Genomic DNA, 23102 nt, shown 5'->3' with positions numbered 1-23102 from the left:
TCGGGATGGGTGTCTGGTGCGCGGGCGGATGTAGTGTGAACTCGGCAGTGTGGCTGGTCACTTTTATAAAAGGGAGGCCAAGGTCTCATTTGTAGTTATCAACCCCCACTACTAGAGTGCCCAATGGTTAGCCTATGAGGCTAGGAGTGTGCGAGGTCACCTCGAGGAGGTGAGGCCGGGTGGCATGGAACGCTTGGTCATACAGGTGCACACCTACGTCCTCGGACGTTGGCATTAACACGAGAGTGCTGCCGGATGGTGGCTATGGTCGGCTGGTTCATCCGATGCATGTCTGTAGGCAGTCCGTGTAGCTGGGAGATCCTCTCCGCATGTTCGTTTTAGTCTTTCTTACCTCCCTCAAGCGTCTTTGTGCAAGTATAGGAGGCTTGTGGTCGCCCAAGGCCTGTGAGATGGGCTGCACTAGTTTTAGAGGCTGATTCGGTGAAGATCCATTGCGGTAGATCCGAGGTCCGATGGTTGCCCGTGCTCGTGAGGAGGTTAGCTCGCAATTGCAAACTTGATTGTCATTTGATTCACCTTTACAATTGCACCTTTGCCAGGAAGCCTTTCGCTTTGGACAATCTCTGTATAGTGATCTTTGGCTTGTGGGCAATGACGACAGGGGGGGAGAGCCCTTAGGTAAGGGGAATTTTCCTTGATAGTGCGTATTTGTAGCAAAGGATTGGGTGGTTGGACAACCTTGTTTGAGGTGGGCGAGGGGCACGTGGGGTGTCACAAGACGAGCACCACGTGCCCGTAGAAAAGAACAGACTGAACAGACTTTTAGCACTTCAATAACAACTGACTGAAAGAGAGAGAGACGACAGGCAACACGGAGTGGCAGAATTCCACCCAGAGAGTATTGGCCCCAAACCTTGGCGCCCCTTTCAGTATTTCTTTATATTGCATGATCAAAGTACAAGCCGGTACTCCATCCTCTGCACCTTCGTCCAGAAGCATACCAAAGAATGAGCCCATGGCCTCATATATAAAGGCCCTAGGCCCAAAAGCAGTTTACATGAAAAGCCTTAAACTCAAAAGCATCTTGTCCAAAAGCTACCAACGCAAATTACGGAAATCCGTACAGTGCCTCGTCAACGCCTATCAGCACAAATCACGGAAATCCGTACAATCTTCCATGTCAGCAGTCAACGTGAAACGTATAATTCCATAGTCTGCCACGTCAGCAAGCCAGCGTGAAATCTGGAGTTCCGTACACTTTGCCACGTCATCTTCTTCTATTGCTTCTGCTTCTTAGGGTTTAGGCCCCTCGGCCGGTGATCTACACAGTGGCTCCGTTCTTCAGTGGCTTGACACGTCAACAGTTTGTGACATGGGGCTTGGGATGTGGTGGGGCTCAAGTAAGGTGCAATTGTAGTGTAGAAAGTGTGGGGTGTGCATAGTGGGAGCTATGAGGCTGGAGGAATTGGGACGTGTTGATGGAGGTGAGTAGAGGAGGAAGGGGACTTGGTCGTCATAAGGTGTCACCAAGTGAGATAAAAGTGGAACTCCTAGAAGGTAATATGGTGGATGTGCTGAGTCGACTAGGTTTTGCAGAGATTGTGTTGCGTGAAGCGTCTTGTTAAATCAGCCTGAGGTCCTTAAGATAGCAGTAATTTTATCAGCATGACCGCTCTTCTTGCAAAGATGGCATTAGGCCCCTAGATGCGGAGCTCTCAACTCTTCTAGCTCTTGCCTCAGCTGCTCAACTACCGCTTGCTGCAAAGGCATACTGTTTTTTTCAAGACATTTAGCGAGGAATTTTTCCTCCTGCAAAGCTCGTTGTACCTTTACAGCCTCTAGCTCCCTGCGTAAGGAGACCAAAGGGTCAGAGGCATCTTTTGATAAAAAAGAATAGTGGCTGGCATACCTCCAAATGGGTCTCTGAATGGCCTTCTAGCCCCTTCTATTCTTGTAATAGCTGTTAAAAAATCTTCCAAACTCGAGTCTGGTTTGAGACTCTCTGAGCTTCTGCTGAATGTCTTGGAGTGAGCCTTCCTTACCATGAAGTCTCCTGGTTGTTTGGTGCAACTTGGCTACCAATGCGTTGGCCTGTGTCATAAGCTTTGCAGAGTCTCTCCTGCTTGTAATGCAAGGTTCTCCAGCTCATATAAGGCTTTCTCTTGATAGTCCCCAGGCTGAAAAGCAGCACAGAAAGCCTTCTCTAAAGTGTCCCAATCCGCAAAGCGGTTCTTTGCGAACTGACTCTATTGTTTGTCTGCAAGGCTGACCAATGTGGATGGAAAGAGCATTACGTAGGTATCCTTCCAATTTAGACCTCTACTTTTGCACACCAAAAGGTGCATTGATAATGAGCGAAGACTTTTAGAAACACACCCAATTTGCACACCAATATTAAATTCACCCGACCATCTTTCTCATTAGCAAGCATGTATTTGATGCATTTTGTCTTGCAAGTTCAAACATTCAAAGCTGTTCAAAATATTATCATATCTTACTTAACCAAGACACATGTTCTCTGATGTGTGCCCTCAATCTTTGTCATGTAATTGTGGTTGTGGTTGGTTATAAAAAGCAGAGTTTATGGAGAAATCTTTTCACATGTTCCCGGGCTGGAAGCATTGTTCTGCGTTTCCGGAGAGGGCACGCATTTCACAAGCCTTCAAAAGAGCCGGAAATGGGACTCAATAGTTGAGCTATTCCTTAAGGCGAAAACAGGGCTGCGTTCGTTACAGGAGGTCCTTTAAACTCAAACGGTCTCTAAACTTGCTTTTGCTACGAATTTATGCACACAGAGAAAACTAAGAGGAAATATTCTCTACAAACTGGTGATTCTCTGCAAATCATGTAAGATCGACGCACGTCTTTAAGAAATCAAAGTCTTTATTGGGTGCAGTTCCAGCATTTCCTGGTCAGGGAGTTTTTTGTTTCATGGTAAGTGGTGCAGATTGCTGCTTTTGTGCAACAAAGGTCAATTCTGTTGTTAATCTACTTCAGATGGTGAAGGTTGGGTAGCTGAATTAAACATGAGAAGAATAGCATATTCTAAGCATCAGACCTGTTGACCTCGGCTCTTGCGACACCAAGCTTTTGATGTTTTATTTTATTTAAGTGTAGACATCAAGACATGTAACCTCATGTAGGGTTTCAAAATGGCTGCAACAGTTGGAATTTTTAACAGAGAGTTCATTATGTTCAATTACAATCCCTCTTGTACGATCTTGAAATTGTGTGCTTTTCAGGGTCACATCTACACAAATGGACATGATATTTGTGCTGCTTTTTTGGCAAACATTGACACCAAGGCAGATGCTACAGTTACCTTCAGAGGTCTATCATACCATCTTCCTGCTTGGTCTGTCAGCATCTTACCAGACTGCAAGAAAGTTGTCTTCAATACTGCACAGGTACATATTGACATTTCAGTATTTTGCAATATCTAGGCAAGGGGAGGGTTGATCTTGAGCTATTTTGATTGGTTAAATGCTTGAAACAAGTCCTTTGTAGATCAGAACTACTTTTCACACAACTAAAGTCCAAGAATAGCATTAAACTTAGCCAAGTTACATGTGAAAACGCATATTGATTGTCACCTGTCCCTGCTGATTTTGCACCCACTGCTTTAGAACAGGTGTCTAAGCCAACGTGAGCAGTTCCAAAATCTTTTATTTTCCTCAATGTAACCAAGTAAGTTGCCTAGGCAAAAGTTTAAACAAAAGTTGCAGCAAGCCACCTCTAGGCTCTGCCTTTGTGACCTCTCTAGTTGAAAGGCATGATGCATTCAACCTACGATCAACATCCTGCTGCAGTATACCTATAATTTGTTGAAACTATGTCATCTGTTTGTGAAAAGCCTAGTTTCCTTCCTGTGTTCTATTACAGAACAATCCTCTCTGTTGGAAGACAAAGGTAATGCAGCAGACAAGATCCTGATTTTTTACCAGAACTTAATAATAGAGAGCATTTGAGCTCACACAAACACAGCTCAAGAACATGCAGAACTTAAAATGTCGTAAAAGTTATCAGGGCAAGGAAGCAAGGGAAATGGGCTTAATATTGTCGAAATAATTATTGGGGACATTTGAAAGGACAAGTGGAAGAAGGATAACTCGCGGTGGTTTAAGTGCATGCATAGAGTATTCTAATTTAACCTTATGTTTGCTTTTATTGTACGCTAATTACCTAGTGGATTGTGATGAACATTGGATATTCAGTGGATTGTCATGAACATTGGATATACTTGAAGTTTTCCCATATGTTCTTCTTTCTTATCTATTGTAACATAAACTACCTAGCCTGATGAGTTTATCTATACATAACAACATAGAATGTGTCGCATTGACATAAAGCAACGCACTAAGCGAACAACCTCGATACAGCAAGCATCTCAAATTCCAAGAATCTGAAAGTCCCAAACCAAGAATGCATCGCGCTGTCCCACCCTCATTAGCCTGTAGATAACATCACAAAACTTTGTTTCAAAAGCCAGCGTTGTCATGATAGCTGCAATAAAGTCCCAATGGACCGTATCAAAGGCCTTAGCAATGTCAACTTGCATGATTAAAACACATGTGCACATTTGCATTATCATCCAAAATTTGATGTTAAGGTACAAAACCATATTGAGAAAAATGCAACCCTGTATGAAGGTGCTCCTTGAGATTGTTAACTAACATTTTGGTCAACAATTTGTAAACAGCTGGCATAAGTGAGATTGGTCTCCAATCATTAAGCCTCTCACATAATTATTTTTTGAGTAGCAATTTCAACAAATCGTCTTTGAAGGTGATAGTTACAAGATTTAGTAGACCAAGGCATCCGCGAAAAGATCATCACGTTTTGGATGTGATTGTTAAATAAGCCACAATGATCATGATTTTCATCAAAGATCTCGACAAGGATGGTGGTGTGAATGTGATGCGAATGTTTAGTGTCGTCTTTGTGCAAGTGCTGGATGTGTGTAGTCTAGTATGTCGGTACAGTGTCTACTGAGCTAGTTTTTGGGCGATTTCATTTCTTTCAAGAGGGGGGTATGTCACAAACTGATGAGGTGGCATGCCCAAAATATTTAGCCCCCAAAACGCTTCGGAGTGCAAAGCTTCTCCATGGATAACAAACGGAGTTCTTTCTTGTGGGAATTGGTGCGCCACAAATGAGATAAAGTATTAGACATAAGCGATGGGAGGGGAGTATGAGGTCAATGTAACAACGGCAAGTAAAACTGAACATATGCCATCATGATGCTCTGGACAGTACGGAGCGGAACATGTAATGGCCATGTGGACAGTTTCCAATATTGCAATTTGACGTTGAGGCGTTGCATAACCCAATCCACCTAGTGAGTATTGGTTACCTGCCATCCAATAGGATACCCAAAGTGTCTGACAATCACATGCAGATCAAGAATATCTCGGGGCCACAAAAGATGATGCCAATCACGTGCATTAAGAGGCAAGACTTTGGATTTTTAGAAATTGACCTTAAGGCCTACCGCAAGCCCAAACGTATCCAATGCCTACATAATCTCTTGCATGTCAACCTAGTTATTGCGAGGTATGAACAACTAGTCATCAGCATAAGCCTACCCAATAAAGTAATTTCCAGAGGGTAATGTTGGGGTATAAAGCCCAATGTGGTCGCCCAGGTAAGTGGGCGGGCCGCCAGGTATGTACACATATTCTTTTGTTAAAACCTAATAAGAACTCACTATGCTCTACACATTACAGGAGAGCGAGTTCACCATATCGTCGTGCTCTACTTCTCGCACTCTCTCTCGCGTCGCACTTCCGCTCGTACTCCTTCAACTGGTATCAGAGCTCAGATCGAGGCTCGGGGCAGCACTGCAGGAGGCTAGAGTCACCAGCTCAGATTGGAGTGAAATTCGACAGGCAAAGACACGGCTCAGAATTTCATTCTGAGGTCATCTCGGTCACCGTTCAGCTTCGACAAAGTTCTGCGCAGGCCATTTTCGACTACGTGGTCTCAGCGGGTGCAGATCCGACTCTGCAAATTTAGGGTTTTCGGCCTACGACTGCAGGTGCTGAGGATATCGACACTCCCAAAGTGTTGATTTGTGGCTGTCTACACATCGAAGGACGGCTCACAGTTCTTGGAGGCGTCACATACGACACGGGCGCATCTACACACAAACTGTAGGCGACATCCACTAGTTCATCAGGTAGCTTGTGTTTGCTGCTTGATATTCCAGATTTCATCCTGACATTGTAGGTACTTCCACATGGGGTGTATTGTAAGAGATGATGTATGTCTGTTGAGGGTTTGCTGGCTGTGAGTCACGCAGCAAACAACCGCCGCAGCGGTTACAACATATAGTGGGAAATTTGTGGATGTATGACTTTGTGGGAAGTCTATGTACGGTCAGATTTACTGCAGCCTTTGTTGAGGGTCGAGTGAGGTTTTATTGAGCTGGGGGATTCTCGAATGTTGAGATCCTTTCGGTGATACAGGTCTTGGAGCGATCCCTCGAGCACCCTTAGATAGGCAGATAGGATGTATTGACTGTGAGTTAGACAGTTGGGATTGCATCTTTGCTTTACTGCCGTTGAGACATTGTCGCAGTCTATGTTTACAAGACAGTGACAGGACAGTGAGAGACAGTACAGGTGCAGGACAGGTTTACCCGCAGTTTACAGTGTCAGAGAGACAGTGTTTTTTGAGCTGTTTTTTGGTCTGTTTTTTGAGTACACCAGAGCCATTTTACAAAGGAGACTCTGTCGAAATTTATGCAGAATCTGAAGCTTTCTTGGTTCATTTGACAGGTTGATATTGGTTCAGAGGTCAGTTTACAGGGGAAACTCTGCCGAATTTTTCCCAAGAAAGTAAACCACTGTGAAGCGTAGCTATGGCTGGATCACAGGACACTGCTCTTTACAATATCAAGAAGCTGGATGGAACCAATTTCCCATTGTGGAAGAAGCAGATTTGGCACGTGTTAGTACAAAAGAAGCAGATAAAACCTATAAATCTCAAGGGGATAAAACCAGAAGATATGGACGAAGATGAATGGAGCGAAATGGATGAATTGGCACTTTCTACCATTATGCTGACTTTGGCAGAAAGCGTTTACTTCAATGTAGCAGACGAGATGTCGGCTTATCAAGCATGGATAAAGCTGAGTGATCTTTATGAGAAGCAGAGTGTAGCTTCACAGGTATACTGGCTTAAGAAGCTTGTTGACTTGAAAATGAAAGAAGGGACCCCTATGTTCAATCATCTGAATGAATTCAACACCATCTACAGTCAGTTGTCAGCTCAAGGTGTGAAGTTTGATGAACCTGTTAGAGCTATGTTCCTGTTGATCACATTGCCGGAAAGTTGGGACACTTTTCGCACAGCTTTGAGTAATTCTGCACCTCCAGATGGTTTGAACATAGCAGGTGTAGAAGGAAGTCTGCTTACTGAAGAAACCAATAGAAAGACAATGGACAAAGGCAAAGGAACAGCCTTAGTTGTCAGGGGAAGGACCAAAGAAAAGTACAAAGGTGGAAAGAGGAATCAGTCTCGTAGCAAGTCCCGCAGTGCTAAAGACAAGAGTGACATAGAATGCTACCATTGTGGCAAGAAGGGTCACATGAAAAGAGACTACAGAGAATGGAAAGCAGAAAAAGGCAAAGAGAAATCTGAAGACCATGGTGAGAAGAACAAGTCCTCAGTGAAGATTCAAGAAATAAATGTGACAAACACTGTTGCAGAGGATGACAGTCTAGTGTCAGGAGACATCTACTTCTTGACGAATACAATGGACTCAGCTCTTCTTACAGCATCTGATGGAAATGCACTGAGTGACTGGATTATAGACTCAGGGGCATCACTTCATGTGTCTCCAAACAAGGAGTGGTTTACCTCTTATGTGACCACTAAAGATCATGTTCGGCTAGGCAATGGGTAGACATGTGAGATCTTAGGTGTTGGAGATGTTCAATTGAAGTTTCAGAATGGCTCTTCTTTCACGTTGAAGAATGTGAGACATGTTCCCGCAATTACAAAGAGCTTGATCAGCACAGGTTTACTTGATGATGCTGGCTACGTCACCACTTTTGGACAGAACATGTGGAAGATATCCAAGGGTTCTATGACAATAGCACATGGAGTAAAGTCTGGAGGACTTTACATGATTTATGTATCAAATGTCTCTAAAAATGTAATCAATGTAACCGAGCAGCCGAACGTTTCTTTGTGGCATAGCCGGTTAGGACATATGTCCAAGAAGGGAATGGAAATCTTGTCTCGTTCTGGTTATTTGCCTGGCTTTTTATTTAGTGATTTTGAATTCTGTGAACATTGTCTGTATGGTAAGCAAACACAACAGCCACATAAGCATAGAAGCAGTAGAAGAGATACACAGTTGGCACTTGTTCATAGTGATTTGTGTGGACCTATGCCTAACCTATCTCTAGGGGGAGCTTCTTACTTTATGACATTTATAGATGATTACTCGAGGAAAGTATGGGTTTACTTTCTCAAGCACAAGGATGAAGCGTTTAGCGTTTTCAAAACGTTTGTGACACTTGTGGAGAATCAGAGTGGCAAGAAGCTTAAATGCTTACGCACTGACAATGGTGGAGAGTATGTTTCAAAGGCCTTTCAGGACTTTTGTGAGTCAAAAGGTATAAAACATGAACTTACTGCTCCTTATAATCCTCCTCAAAATGGTGTTGCTGAGAGGATGAATAGGACCATATAAGAGAAGGTCAGAAGTATGTTGTGTAATGCACAGCTGTCAAATGGGTTTTGGGCTGAAGCTGTATCAACAGCTATTCATCTTATAAATAGATCTCATAGCAAGGTTTTGCAGAAGGATTCAGTGCCAGAGATGGTATGGTCAGGCAAAATGCCCTCATACAAGCATCTCAGAGTCTTTGGCTGTGAGGCATATACTCATGTTACAAAGGAATTTAGGAACAAACTTGAGCCAAAGAGTAGAAAGTGCATCTTTCTAGGCTATGGTAATTCTGGTGAGACGGGGTATAGACTTTGGGATCCCGAATCCAGAAAGGTTGTCCACAGCAATAATGTTCACTTTAATGAATCCAAATATCATTCTAAACCAGAGAGGGTCGAGGAGATTAGAAGAGTTGTCTTCCAAGAAGATGGACCTGCATGTGCAAGACAAAATGTCAGGGCGCAAGAGGAGCAAGGACAGGATAGAGTGGAACCACAGGTTGTGGCTGAGCCTGAGCCACCTATTGTGTGTAGATCTGGACGTGTCACGCGACCTCCTGATAGGTTTGTTCCATCTATGAACTATGTCATGTTGACTGATTGCAATGAGCCTTCATGTTACAAGGAAGCAGTGCAAATGAAGGACTCCGGGAATTGGCAATTGGCCATGCAGTCAGAGATGACAGCTCTGCATAAAAAGAAGACATGGATGCTAGTTAAATTACCACAAGGCAAAAAGGCTCTACCTTGTAAATGGGTTTACAGGTATAAGATCACCGCTCATGATAGTCAGCCAAAGTACAAAGCAAGGCTTGTTGCCAAGGGCTTTAAGCAAGAACAAGGCATTGACTTTGATGAAGTCTTCTCTCCGGTGGTCAAGATGACTACATTGAGATGCTTTCTTGCATTGGTTGCCATATTAGATTTGGTGTTGCACCAAATGGATGTCAAGACAGCGTTCTTGCATGGTGATTTAGATGTGGAAATTTACATGCAGCAGCCAGAAGGGTTTGTTGAGAAAGGCAAGGAAGATTGGGTATGCCAGTTGTTAAAGAGTCTTTATGGCTTAAACCAATCACCGAGGGCATGGTACCATAAATTCCACAAGTTTATGCTTTCTCAAGGCTACAAACGTAGTGAGTTCGATCACTGTCTATATACAAAGAAGGCTAAGGATGGCAGTTGGCTGATCCTTATTTTGTATGTGGATGACATGTTGATTGCTGGCAAGCACTTGGAAGAAATTTCAGCTTTGAAGTCAAAGATGGCAAAATAGTTTGACATGAAAGACATGGGTGAGGCAAGTCATATACTTGGTATGCGCATTGAGAGAGACAGATCAAAGAAGTTGATTTGGTTATCTCAAACAGAGTATATTGACAAGGTTTTGCAACGTTTCAATATGGAGAAGGGAAAGGCATTGAGTGTTCCATTGCCCAGACATTGCATTTGCAGTGGGAGTAGTAAGTCGTTACATGTCAAACCCAGGCAAGAAACATTGGGAGGCAGTGAAAGGAATATTGAGATACCTGAAAGCTACAAAGAATATGCGTATATGCTATGGGAGTCAGGAGCTAAGTGTAAAGGGTTTTACAGACTCAGATTATGCAGGTGACTTAGACAACCGAAGGTCTACGTCAGGGTATGTCTTTACATTGGCAGTATCATGGCGTTCTAGATTACAAGATTGTGTTACTCAGTCCACTACAGAGGCTGAATATGTTGCAGCATCAGAGGCATGCAAAGAATCAATTTGGCTTAATCGACTAGTAACAGATTTGGGAATCAAAGAAGAGATGCCTGTGTTATATTGTGATAGTCAAAGTGCTATACAATTGGCTCGCAATCCAGTTTATCACTCCAAGACAAAGCATGTGGATGTGAAGTATCATTTCATCAGGGAAATGCTCGAGGATAAGCAACTTCAGCTTGTCAAAGTTCACACCACAGAAAATCCTGCTGATCTAGTTACAAAAGGACTTCCCTCAGAGAGCTTTGCGCATTTTCGCAAGCAGTTAGGTGTAGGGTAGTACATCACTTCTCTACATCTCTTGTATATTAGCTTGTATAGTAGCTTCTCTCACACTTAAAGTACCACATTGGACTTTAAGTGGGAGGTTGTTGGGGTATAAAGCCCAATGTGGTCGCCCAGGTAAGTGGGCGGGCCGCCAGGTATGTACACATTTTTCTTTTGTTAAAACCTAATAAGAACTCACTATGCTCTACACATTACAGGAGAGCGAGTTCACCATATCGTCGTGCTCTACTTCTCGCACTCTCTCTCGCGTCGCACTTCCGCTCGTACTCCTTCAGGTAATTGCAACCCATGATGGCGACCAAGCAAAGTTAGGTGATGTGAATGCAACAACAAGGGGTGAGTGGCAATGGCATACAATAAGGCATTGAAGGGGCAACCTTGCTTGACCGAGCATCCAAGTGGCCAAGGGTCAATCAACTCACCATCAAGAAGGCGAGAAGATCTATAGACTTAGGACTGAATCCAAGGGCTTGCATTGTGTCAGCAATGCAATGCCAATGTACCGTATCAAAGGCCTTTTCAATGTCTACCTTCATCACGAGTACATTTTGCTAGGTATAATTGACATATTCCATTTCAATTTAGGCATTAGCCAAATTGTCCATGATTTCGCAACGAGGGGTGAAGCCATACTGAGCCGGATGGATACCCGTAAGAAGAGGCTCCTTGATGTGATGCACAATCATCTTAGCCAATATTTTGTATATGATCAACATAAGTGTGATCGGCCACCAATGAGAGAAATGCTCACAAAGCGCCTCTTTGGGTAATAATTTCAGCAAGCCTTCTTTCCAAGATAATAGCAAGTTCTTCTGCGCAGTCCATGCAACATTCATCATGTAGAGTAAAGGCTCTTTCAAGGCTCCTAAAAGGAAACAAAAAATTCCACAGTGAGCCCCAACCAGGGGAACGCCATTGGCCTAGAGTAAGTAATGCTAAGTGAAATTCATTTTCAGTAAGTCCACCTCCATTGCTTGTGCATCTTGAGACAAGAGAATTGAATGAACCGTAGATAACAAAAGCTGGTGTGCATGATGAGTTTCAGCAGAAGTCGGAGGAGCAGCAGCAAACATAGTGTGAAGCCATGGCATCAGCCAGCTCACGTTTTGAGGCTGTCCAAGAGACCGATGGGAGCATAATCCTCTTGATGGTTTGAGAGGCAATTGAATGGTGTAGGTGTTTAAAAAATCGTTCCGAGGCACATCCTCTATCCACAAACGCTTGATGTCGAACGCGAGTCTCGCCATTTATCTAGTTTGCGTTCATCATTATGTTGTAGGCATACACGAGCCTGACAAAGCGTTGTCAATTCACATTCAATCAATAAGCGCGTATCATCCAAAAGGTGTAGCTCTCGATAAACATATTTGGCATCCTCAACATCCCCACGTAACTGATGCATCTTGTCATAATCCTGAATCACACATTGCATGCGCATGATGAAACGATACCAATTCAACCTGTTTCTTGCGCTTGTATATAGCTTCCTCTGCCAGAATGAACATACCACCATTCCCTTTGAACAAAAACATGGCAAAGATAACCCTTGAAGAAAGGGTGGAGGAAAAACACTACCAATAAGCCTCGTATCCTCACACTGACACCGTGCTAAACCGAGAGCTGTACAGAAAGAAAACGTAGAAACTAATCGCTACACTAAATAAAACTGAGGCAAAACAAACGTAAGGCTGTGCGGAAGATTGCGCAGAAGAAACTTCCTACACCGAGAGCCTGCAGTGGGTACACACACACATCCACACACACTCTAGCACCCTTGCTCACGCACAATAAAACAAGGGAAGGCTACGCCTGCTAAAAACCCACAGATGCAGGCGACGTGAACAGCCCTGACGATGTGCAAATACCCAACTAGCGGCACAAGGGGCCAAGGAGGCCAGCGTAGGGAGATAAACGCGCCCAAAGGCAGCTGATTGCGACACAATAGACACCACACACACACATTTTTTTTGTAAATCTTGTCAATAGAATTTACAAATGGGAAACCTCAAAGTGAAGAAAACCCACAAAAAATAAAAGATAAAAAAGCGGAGCACCATGAGGCTCTTAAGGCTAGAAACAGTCAATGTAAATCCTACAGGCATCAAGAGTGATGTCCCCAGCGAAATGCAGCACTTGACCAAGAGATAATTTGAAATAGGGAAAGGGGTCAACATCAATGCCTTGAAACATTAATGAGTTCCTATGGTGCCAGATGGCCCACATAACTCAAAATCGGACCCAATTGAAAAACATCGTGAATTGAGATTGCGGAGACTGGAGCACCCCAAAAAGCCAAAACCATCTGTGAAAAATGCCAGAAAGGAAAACGCAGCGGAAGAACAGCCGACAGTTGCCGAATAAAGGCTCTGGAGCAACGACAACCCCACAATAAGTGTGGGACAGTCTCCTCAGTTTCATGGCATCTTAGGCAGCGAGAAAGTGCAATATGTCGTACATGTAACAAGAAAGTGCAATATGTCGTACATGTAACAAGCTGCCAACAGGTAGAGCTCCCATTAACCAGCACCACAAGAAAATACATTCCTTTAAAGGTAGATGACTCTGCCAATTACTAGACAATGCTCGTTGCCACCACAAGGATGACTTGGAGAGTGATCATAGCTGACTACCATGATGCACAATCCACACTTCAGATTGCAAGAGTGCATAAACATTGCCAGTCGAAATGGATTCCAATCTGATAGTAGCAAGATTCCAATCAGAGAAGCGGAGTCTACATCCAAAGAAAGAATGGGTGAGTGATCAGCAAGCACCCTTTGAATGTCCCACCAAAGAGGAGAATAGTGGAGATTTAAACGAAAACGGGAGACCGCATCAGCGAACAAAAGAACATGACCCGTGTCATCCACCACGTGATGCATCTGGCAGATTTTTTTTGGGGAAAGAAAATATACCGGGTGAGGAGACCGCTGAACTGAAGTTGTAGAGAATTCCCTGCTCCAATGCAGACTCTTCAATTGAAGGGAGTTACCCAAAGAGGATTGTCTACCATGCCATGCCAAATGGGAAGTGACAGCCTTCTAATCAACAATGAGAGAAGAAGTAAAGGGACATCCTGGAATGTGTCCTTCAAGCTTCCCAAAAATAACGTCCCAATATGCCGACTGCCAATGACCAAAAGAAGGCGTGACAATATGCGCACACATATGTGATACCATGAGAGTCCGCGGTTGCTTATGCTCCACCAAGACTGGCAATAGCATAGCTTTCCGAGCGAGAATATGAAGTCGCAAGTCCAAAATATTCAGCCCTCCAAGCCGCTTGTCCATAGATAAAATTCGAAGACCCTTGGTGCTAGGCGAGGTCCATCATAAATGCTCTAAAATACTAGACATAAGTAATTGCACGCGCAACTGAGACCAGGATAATAAAGGTAAATAAAATTGCACATAAGCCATGAGAATGCATTGGACAATCACGAGACGCACATGTAGTGGCCAAGTTGACAATTTCCAATAATTAAACTTGGAATGCAGACATTGGAGTACCCAGTCCAATTTCAACGTAGTGGATACATCCCAAGCCAACGGATAACCCAAATGGCGAACTATAATGTGCGGAGGAACAATCTCGCCTGGCCACAGTATCTTGTGCCAATCACACTCTTTCAAAGGTAATAGCTTGGATTTACGAAAATTAACTTTGAGACCTGTCGCCAATCCAAACAAGTGAAGAGTGTACATATTTTGTTGTACATCATCATAATGATTGCGAGGCATAATTAAACAATCATCAGCATAGGCCTGGCTGATAAAGTGCTGTTGAAATGGTAATGTTAGCTTGCAATCTACCAATGGAGGTCAAATAATCCGAATACATAAGCAAGGGGTGTGTAGTGATTGCATAAAGCAAAGCACTGAGAGGACATGCCTGCTGTAATCCCAAAGAACAATATCAAATGCCTTTTCAATGTCAACTTGCATAACCAAGATATCCTGTCGAGTGTATTTTTCATATTTCATTCCAATGATGATATTCACAAGGTTATCAGTAATTTGACATCGTGAAATGAAACCGTATTGAGATTGATGCAAGCCTTCATGCAAAAATCACTTGAGTAGGCTAACAAGCATTTTGGCCATCAATTTATATTCCACAGGTATGAGCGTAATAGGCCGCCAATGAGAGAATTCTTCACATAATGCATGCTTGGGTATCAACTTGAGCAAGCCTTCTTTCCAAGAGGGCAATTCCTGTTGCTCCCAGGCCGTATTCATCATAATCAGTAGCGGTAGCTTTAAGTAACTCCAAAAAGACAAGAAAAATTCCACAGTAAGACCATCCCTTTCCACCGGCCTAAATCAAGCAAGCTAGCATACAAATTCGTCTTAGTGAAAACAACTTCCAAGTCTTGCGCCTGCTGCAACATGCGATAGAAACAAGTGACGCGGTTGGCGAGCTTCTTGCGTTAGAGAAGGAGCCTTAAAGATCTTGCCATAATGAGAGTGCAAGAATTGTGTGAGTTCTTGTAAGGAGGTCCACTTCCCTGACGATAATTTAACTCTTTGTATAGCTTGAGACTGCCTAGAATGATGTAAATGCTGGAAGAATTGTTTAGAGGCACATCCCTTATGTGCAAGAGTGTGTTTGGCGAGCTCGAGTCTACCATTTGGCCAATTTCTTCTTATCGTTATGCCGTAACATAGTGCAAGCAGAGAGCAACTCAGTTATTTGAGTCTTAGGAAGAGAAGAATTGTTAGCCAAGTGCATTAATCTGCTACAAGTATCCTTTGCATTTTTAACATGCTCCCTTAATTGTGACATATAATACCTGCAACAATCCTGGATAACACATTGAACATGCATAACAAAGCGAAACCAGGTTGTGTCCATATCAACATGCATCTAAGAGGTCAAAGGTAGGATGATGTCCACATCATGGTGCGAAAAAGCTCATGTTTGAGAGTAGCATTATTGACATGCAAAAGTCTCCTCTTGTGTAGGGATTCATTGACAGAAAAGGAGCCAAAATGGAGTTTCAAGCATGTGGGAAAATGATCCGAGAGACACATAGCATAATCAATCTCCATATCACATACAAATTCGTCGTACTACTGCATGTGAAAAAGTTACCAGCAATCCAATCGAGCGCGATACATACATCGAGCATTATGTTGAAACGTGAATCCTAGATCATCCGCATGAAAAAGAGGCCACACATCCAGCCCATTACACGTCAACATAAATTGATCTCATGATTTTCGTTCCATATGAAGCATGTGAGAGTGGCCAATAGTATTATCCGCAAGGTTTGGTGCATTATTAAAGTCCCCACAGAGAAATGCATTGGAACGCCAACAATATGAGGAGACGCACTCCACAACCATGCTCTATCAACAGATGATGTGTATGCATATAATCCGCCAAATTCGAAGACTTCCCCATTAACAATACATTGGATGACCATAGATCTCCTAGTTGGGTCATTGAAGACCAAGCTCGGGAAGAGCTCACGTTGAACAAGCATAAGCACTCCAGAGTAGCCAGTTGATCCTGCATAAGCTATCCTATAGCCCGCAAAGTAAGAAGTTTACTCGGAAAATTGATACTGGTTATGTTCTTGAAGAACCACTATGTCCGCTTTACATTTTGTGAAATGAAGTTCGCAAGAAGTGCTCCAAAAATGTAGACATAAAGGACCTCAAGCGCAACCGAGACCAGGGTAACAAGGGTAAGAAAAACTGCACATAAGCCATGAGAATGCACTTTACAATTCTGAGACGTACATATAGCGGCCAAGTGGACAATTACCAATAATGCAACTTCGAATGCAGATGCTGAAGCACACAATCCAATTTATGTGCAGCTGATACATTCTAGGCCAACGGATAACCCAAATGGCGAACTATGACATACGGAAAAACAATCTCCCCAATCATAATAGCTTATGCGAATCATACTCATTCAAAGGCAATAACTTGGATTTGCGAAAATTGACTTTGAGGCCCGCCGCGAATCCAAACAAGTGAAGAGTTTGCATAATCAGTTCTACATCGTCAAAGTGATTGCGAGGCATAAACAAAGAGTCATCTGCGTAGGCCTGACCAACAAAATGCTTCCCAAATGGAAGTCAAACAATCGACCAGAAGAAGTCAAGAGATCCAAATTGTTCTATTCTTCCTTCGGATTCCTTGAAAGACCTTCTCTCAAGAGGTACTAAATATAGACTCCCTTCGTCGAATGACTCTTGCCTTCTCAAAATCATAGAGAAAGGAATTTCTAGTTTCGTAGTAAAGTTTGAGGAGTCTTTAGGAGTTCAAGGTGTTTTTACCCATTAGAAGTCTATAGTTCTCAAGAAAGCTTCTTTGAAAATAGCATCTTGCTCTAGGAACGTTTCTTTAGGAAGGAATAGCTTATCTTTTTCTGATCGTGATGCTCTTAGGAAATTTCATCATGATTGTGTAATCTCTTACGTAGATAAGTTCTCTAATAACTTTGTTGTTACGCGCAAAAAGTTTTATTTAGAATGCTTGTTAGGTGAAGTAAACTCTCAGACTTACAATGGTTGTGATCTTTCAATGCAAGAGATTATCTTGAAACATCAAGACTTTTGTAAGTCTTTTGGTTTCTGGTGCGAGCCTAAATTATCTTTTTTATATACCGTTTGGAAGTTCCACAAGAACCCTATAAAGCCTAGATTTATAGCTGCTTCTTGTATCACCTCTTTGACCGATGTTTCTAAATGGCTTAGTTATTGTTTCAAAGCCATTTTACCTAGCATAAATGAATTGTGGAAAAATCTGCTAAAGGAAGCAGACGTACTTACCGATTCAAGTTGGATTTTAAATGATTCAGTAGGTGTGATTCCTTTTTATAAAGTTTTTGAACTCTTCAAGAAGCCTTAAGGAGAAATCTTCTCCTTTGTCTCCAAACTTTCAACTTTACAGCGCTATATACGAAGCTAAATTTGAAGGACCTTAAATTCAAGTCTCTTATTTCAAAAGTTTTTGCGTACAAGCTTGAGAAGGATAGGTACACCGCATTGCTAGTAGAAAAGTTAGCCTTGAACTTTGACTTCTTATGGTTAAAAAGTAAGAATGTAGATGTAGACATAGGAAGAAAGAGATTCACCAAGATTGTAGATGACATTAACATCATATCTTGGTTAGATTTTCTTTAACCGTCGGTGACTCTCTTTTCAAGCTAAGTACGGTGTCATTTGCTCTCAATTATTTAGATTTTCTCGTCTTTGTTCTAGTAAATCTGCTTTTGTTATTCAATCGTGCCATCTTATTTCTTTACTCGTAGAGAAAGGATACTCATTCAAAAGAATCATGAAAAAAATTCGTTCATTCTTGCATTGTAGAAAGTTTATTTTTAATGTTTCTTTCTTTGGAATGTTCAAGACAATCAATAGTAAATTCAATAAAAGTGGGGAGCTTAAAAGCCCACTTATTGTTTGGCTTAGTAACACACTACTTTTTTGTTTTGATCTCTAGCGCTTCTAGTATTTTTACTCTAGCTTGACAAATGCTAGCCTTTATCATGGTTGAGTATGCCCATCACCTTCGGAGGGTGATAGAAACTCAGCTCGTTGGTTTTGTAGAGTATGTTCAAAGCATGAATGACCTCTATACAAACCTGCACCTACTCTTGGGCACTGACGACATGAGTAGGGATGTCATAGTTGTTGTCCAAGCTATGCATGATAAAGGTGATAATCTTATTCTTCCTATCTGGACAAGCAGCAAAGTTGAGGTCACATTTTGTCAAGTTTGGATCTTTGTACTTCTTTGGTTATTTGCAGCCTCTTCTTCGTAGGTTTGTAGTAGTATTCATTTTTCGATTTCGTATTTAGCTTGCGTTAGGACTTAAGGATTTGCTCCTTCAGAAGTTGTTGTGTGAAGTTTGATTTCTAGGATTAAATTTTTAAGATACCTTATTCTTTTTTGTTTAAAGTCGAGTACTTGTTTTAAGTTTTAGCCAAGTAAGCTACATCAACTTATTTTGTGCATGCCTTTTCTAGAAACATTTTCAAGTTAATAATGTTGCGTCTTATCTAGTTTTGTTTCGTAGCAAATAAAGTGATTTAGTTTTTCTTTTCTTTTCTTGTGTCCCTTGATTTTATAGTTTTATGAGTGCTTTATTCCCTCTTATAATTCGTGAGTTCAGACTATTCTGAACTTATGAAGGTATATAAGAAATCCAAATACACAAGCAGGGGATGGGTAGCGATTGCATAGAGCAAAGCACCGAGAGGAAAACCTACTATTCTGAACTTATGAAGGTATATAAGAAATCCAAATACACAAGCAGGGGATGGGTAGCGATTGCATAGAGCAAAGCACCGAGAGGAAAACCTTGTCTAACTGATCGGCCCAGAGGCCAAGGGTCTTTGAGAGACCCATCCAACAAGCCCGTGGAAGAACTATGTGCATACAAGAAAAGACCACGTAGGAAAGCTTGGGCCCAAAGCCCAATTGTTTCATAACATCTACAATGTAGTTCCAAAGAACAATATCAAAAGCCTTTTCAATGTCAACCTGTATGACCAATACATTCTGTTGAGTATATTTCGCATATTCCATGCCTATGATGATATTGGCCAGATTATTAGTAATTTGACGGCGCGAATGAAGCCATATAGAGATTGATGTAGGCCTTCATGCAGAAAACCCTTGAGACGACGATTAACAATCATACTAGCCATTAATTTATATACCACAGGCATGAGCATAATAGGTCTCCAATGAGAGAACTCTTCACATAGTGCTTGCTTAGGTATCAACTTGAGGAGGCCTTCTTTCCAAGAGGAGGGCAATTGCTGGTGTTCCACACACACACACAACACACACACACACTCCAGTGGAGGGTGAGAGTCATAACTGCCCCAATCCCACCAACCGACATCTAGGGAGGTTGTCTATAGCAGGAAGAGATTGTCCTAGCCCGTAGATGCCCGAGAGCAACAGGATACAAGGTCCAGATAGCATATCATAGGGACATCCGAGAGATTTGACTACGACGTGAGCAGACCAGACAGAGGGAGAAAGAGAGGGCTTTCTTAGACCCTGCTGCTATGCTATGGGGACTTTTCAGTTGCTACCCACCTATGCATGCCATACCTCACCTCCATTTTTATACCAGATGGAGGAGAGATGGAGCTAGCTAGTCTTTTCCATATCATGGTTGTACGCCCTGACACATATAGCTCCACATCCATTAGAGTGAGAGCTTCATCCCTCATACACATGTTCACACACCCGCATGTCAGTCTCTTTTATTCTGTATCAGGTTTATTTTTAGCACTTTTGTCCTTTTGTTTGGATACCATTGTTGTATGTCATAGGCAGACGTCGTCCTCTAGAAGACTTTAATAGAGATTTCTTTATGTGTGTGTGTGTGTGTGTGAAATGTTAGACTATACAGGTGAATGTACACAGGTGCAGGTATGGCAAACATTGATTCTCCCGGTGTCCTTGACAATTCTTAGGAGTTTTGACATAATTGTTTGAATATGAAGCATTCTGTTTTATATATTGGTGGTGCCACAAGTGATAGCCGGTTAGTAAGGCTATGTTACTGAAATGTGCAGGTTAATGCGCAATCATCCAGACTGACCACTAGTGGTGTAGTAGTGGATGAGGAGCTACAATCACGCAAAAACATCATGACATTATCAAAGGCAGCATGGGAAATCTATCAGGAACCTCTTGGAGATAGGGCTGAAAGTTCCTTCAGTGCTAAAGGCCTTTTGGAACAGATAAATACAACAAAGGATGATAGTGACTACCTGTGGTACTCAGATAGGTAAGTTTCTGGTTCCCATGAAAACTATTCATAAGAAGACAATGAACTCATCAATGCCATGTTTCAACTCCATGTTTTATCAGGGTCATCAACATGTATATTCACACATGTGCACTACGTGATTTTTTCTTTGTGGATGCACTTGTACAATAGCTAATAAATTTTAGTGGATTTTGTAGTGTTGCTATGGATAGTAATGGAAACTTTACACTGTCGGTAAGCTCATTGGGGCATGCCTTGCATGTGTTTGTCAATCAGAAATACTTAGGTAAGTTAAAATACAAAAACTCATCTACATGAAAGGAAAACTTTTTGAGGGTTTACTAAAAGTGCACATGGTTTCTTGAACTCACAGGTAGTGCTTCTCGCAGTGGGCAGCTAAAATTCCCTTTACTACTAAATTCTGGAAGCAATCAGCTAGATCTTTTAAGTATGACTGTTGGCTTACAGGTAGCAATCTTGACATTTCTCAGAACATGCTTCCATTAGTTTAATGCTCCTTTGGCTCATTTCTAACCTGATTATAATCAAACATGTGGTTTATATACTTCATACCAATCAGCTATAGGCCTTTTTATGTAAACTCAGAATTATGGCGCTTTTTTTGATACTTGGGGTGCGGGAATTAACGATGTTGTGTTAATCGATGCAAAGAGTGGTGGATCTCATAACCTGTCATCAGAAGCATGGATATACCAGGTCTGTTGTTGAACATGTCTTATATTTTTGTGAGATGGCCGTAACTAGTTTTTTGTATGTAACTGGTAAATTTTTGCAACTGTGCACTCCTCAGAGAAGCATAGTGTTTTCTATTTCAATATTAAGAAATAAACCAAGAACCAATGTCTCTGTTGTCTGAAATACGGAAAAATTATGGCAAAGACTCATTGAAGGGAGAGTATAATAGGTTCTCAAGAGTATAGTATTAGGATTGTGGGCTTTGGCCTGTATTATGCTTCTTTGTGTGCACCCCACCCTCTCTAGTCTACTAGGATGCCAACGTGGCATGAGACATGTGATATACCATAAGATAGCATGTGGTTACTTTCCACCTAGGATGAAGATGTATATGGTGAGGTTTCACCCCATGATGTACTTATGATGTCACCCTATATTAGAGGCTTGTAATCTCTCTTTTCAAATGCATGATCTAGGGTCTCCATCTTTCTTTGATCACACACACACACACACACTTTTTTTTTGTAAATTTGCTTTGATTAATTTACAAGTGGGAAACCTCAAAGCGAGGAAAACCCACGAAAAGAAAGGGATACAAAACACGGAGCACTATGAGGCTCCGAAGACTAGAAACAGTCAAAGTGAATCCTGTAGGTATCAAGAGTGATGTCTCCAGCGTCATAGACAAAAGGCAGCGCTTGACCAAGAGATAATTTGAAATAGGGAAAGGTGTCAACAAAAGTGCCCTGGAACATTAAGGAGTTCCTATGATGCCAGATGGTCCACATAGTCCAAAATCTGACCCAGGTGAAGAAGACCGCAAACTGAGATTGTGGTGACCGAAGCACCCCAAAAAGCCAAAATCGTCTGTGAAAAGAGCTGGAAGGAAAACGCAGTCGAAGAGCAGTCGACACTTGCCGAATGAAGGCTCTGGAGTGACGACAACACCACAGTAAGTGTGGCACAATCTCCTCAGCTTCAAGGCATCTGGGGCAGCGGGAAGGCGCAATATGCCGAGCATGCAACACACTGCCAACAGGTAGAGCTCCCACCAAGCACAGCCAGAAGAAAACACGTTCCTTCAAAGGCAGATGACTCTGCCAAATGCGAGACAATGTGTGTTGCCACCACAAGGATGACTCAGAAAGCGACCACAGCTGATTACCACGATGCACAATCCATACATCAGACTGAAGGATGGCATAGACACTCGTAGCTGAGATGCAATCCAGTCTAGTAGTAGCCAGATTCCAGTTAGAGAAGCGAGAGTCCACATCCAGAGGAGGAATGGGTGAATGAGCCATCTTTTGAATCTCCCGCCAAAGAGGAGAATAGTGAAGGCCCAACCAAAAGCGGGAGACGGCATGAGCGAAAGAAAGAACATAACCCGAATCATCAACCACCTGATGCACCTGACAGATTCCTTTTTGGGAAAGAAAATACTCTTGGCGCGGAGACCGTTGAACCAAAAACCCTACTCCAATGCAGACTCTCCAAGCGAAGAGAGTTACCCCCAGAGGATTGTCGACCATCCCAAGCCAAATGTGAAGTGACAACCTTCCAATCAACAATTAGAGAAGAAGTAAATGGACATCCAGGAATGTGTCCATCAAGCTTCCCAAAAACAACATCCCAATAAGTCGGTTTCCAATGACCAAAAGAAGGGGTGACAATGTGCGCACACAAATGTGTTACCATGAGAGCCCAGGGTTGCTGCTGCTCCACTAAAACTGGCAACAACATAGCTTTCCGAGCCAGAAGATGACGTCTCAAGTCGAAAATATTCAACCCTCCTAGCCGCTTGGGAGAACACAGCTTGCTCATAGATAGAAGCCAAAGGCCCCTCTTGCTAGACGAGGTCCGCCAAAAATGCTCTAAAATATTGGACATGAGGGATTGTTGTGCCTTTTTAGACCTTAAGATTTTTCAGACTGCCTTGGGATTAGAAGTAGATATCTATGATAAGCGCTTT

The 23102-nt window shown here is 42.4% G+C and overlaps 1 protein-coding gene across 2 annotated transcripts in view; it reads left to right on the top strand.

Annotated features, from left to right (window-relative positions):
- LOC147442811 (beta-galactosidase 8-like) overlaps positions 1-23102 on the top strand; it is a 152995-nt gene that overhangs the window by 58441 nt on the left and 71452 nt on the right. For both annotated transcript variants that reach the window (XM_086528841.1, XM_086528842.1), the window contains 5 exons: positions 3204-3368; positions 20238-20452; positions 20632-20720; positions 20808-20902; positions 21041-21151. In XM_086528841.1, the coding sequence (XP_086384967.1) occupies positions 3204-3368; positions 20238-20452; positions 20632-20720; positions 20808-20902; positions 21041-21151 (675 nt within the window). The remainder of the gene's footprint in view (positions 1-3203; positions 3369-20237; positions 20453-20631; positions 20721-20807; positions 20903-21040; positions 21152-23102) is intronic.

The sequence above is a fragment of the Adiantum capillus-veneris genome, chromosome 14, assembly GCF_014529385.1.
Source record: "Adiantum capillus-veneris isolate H3 chromosome 14, ASM1452938v2, whole genome shotgun sequence".
In the NCBI taxonomy this organism is placed as follows: Eukaryota; Viridiplantae; Streptophyta; class Polypodiopsida; order Polypodiales; family Pteridaceae; genus Adiantum; species Adiantum capillus-veneris.
This window is presented reverse-complemented; position numbering and strand designations above follow the sequence as displayed.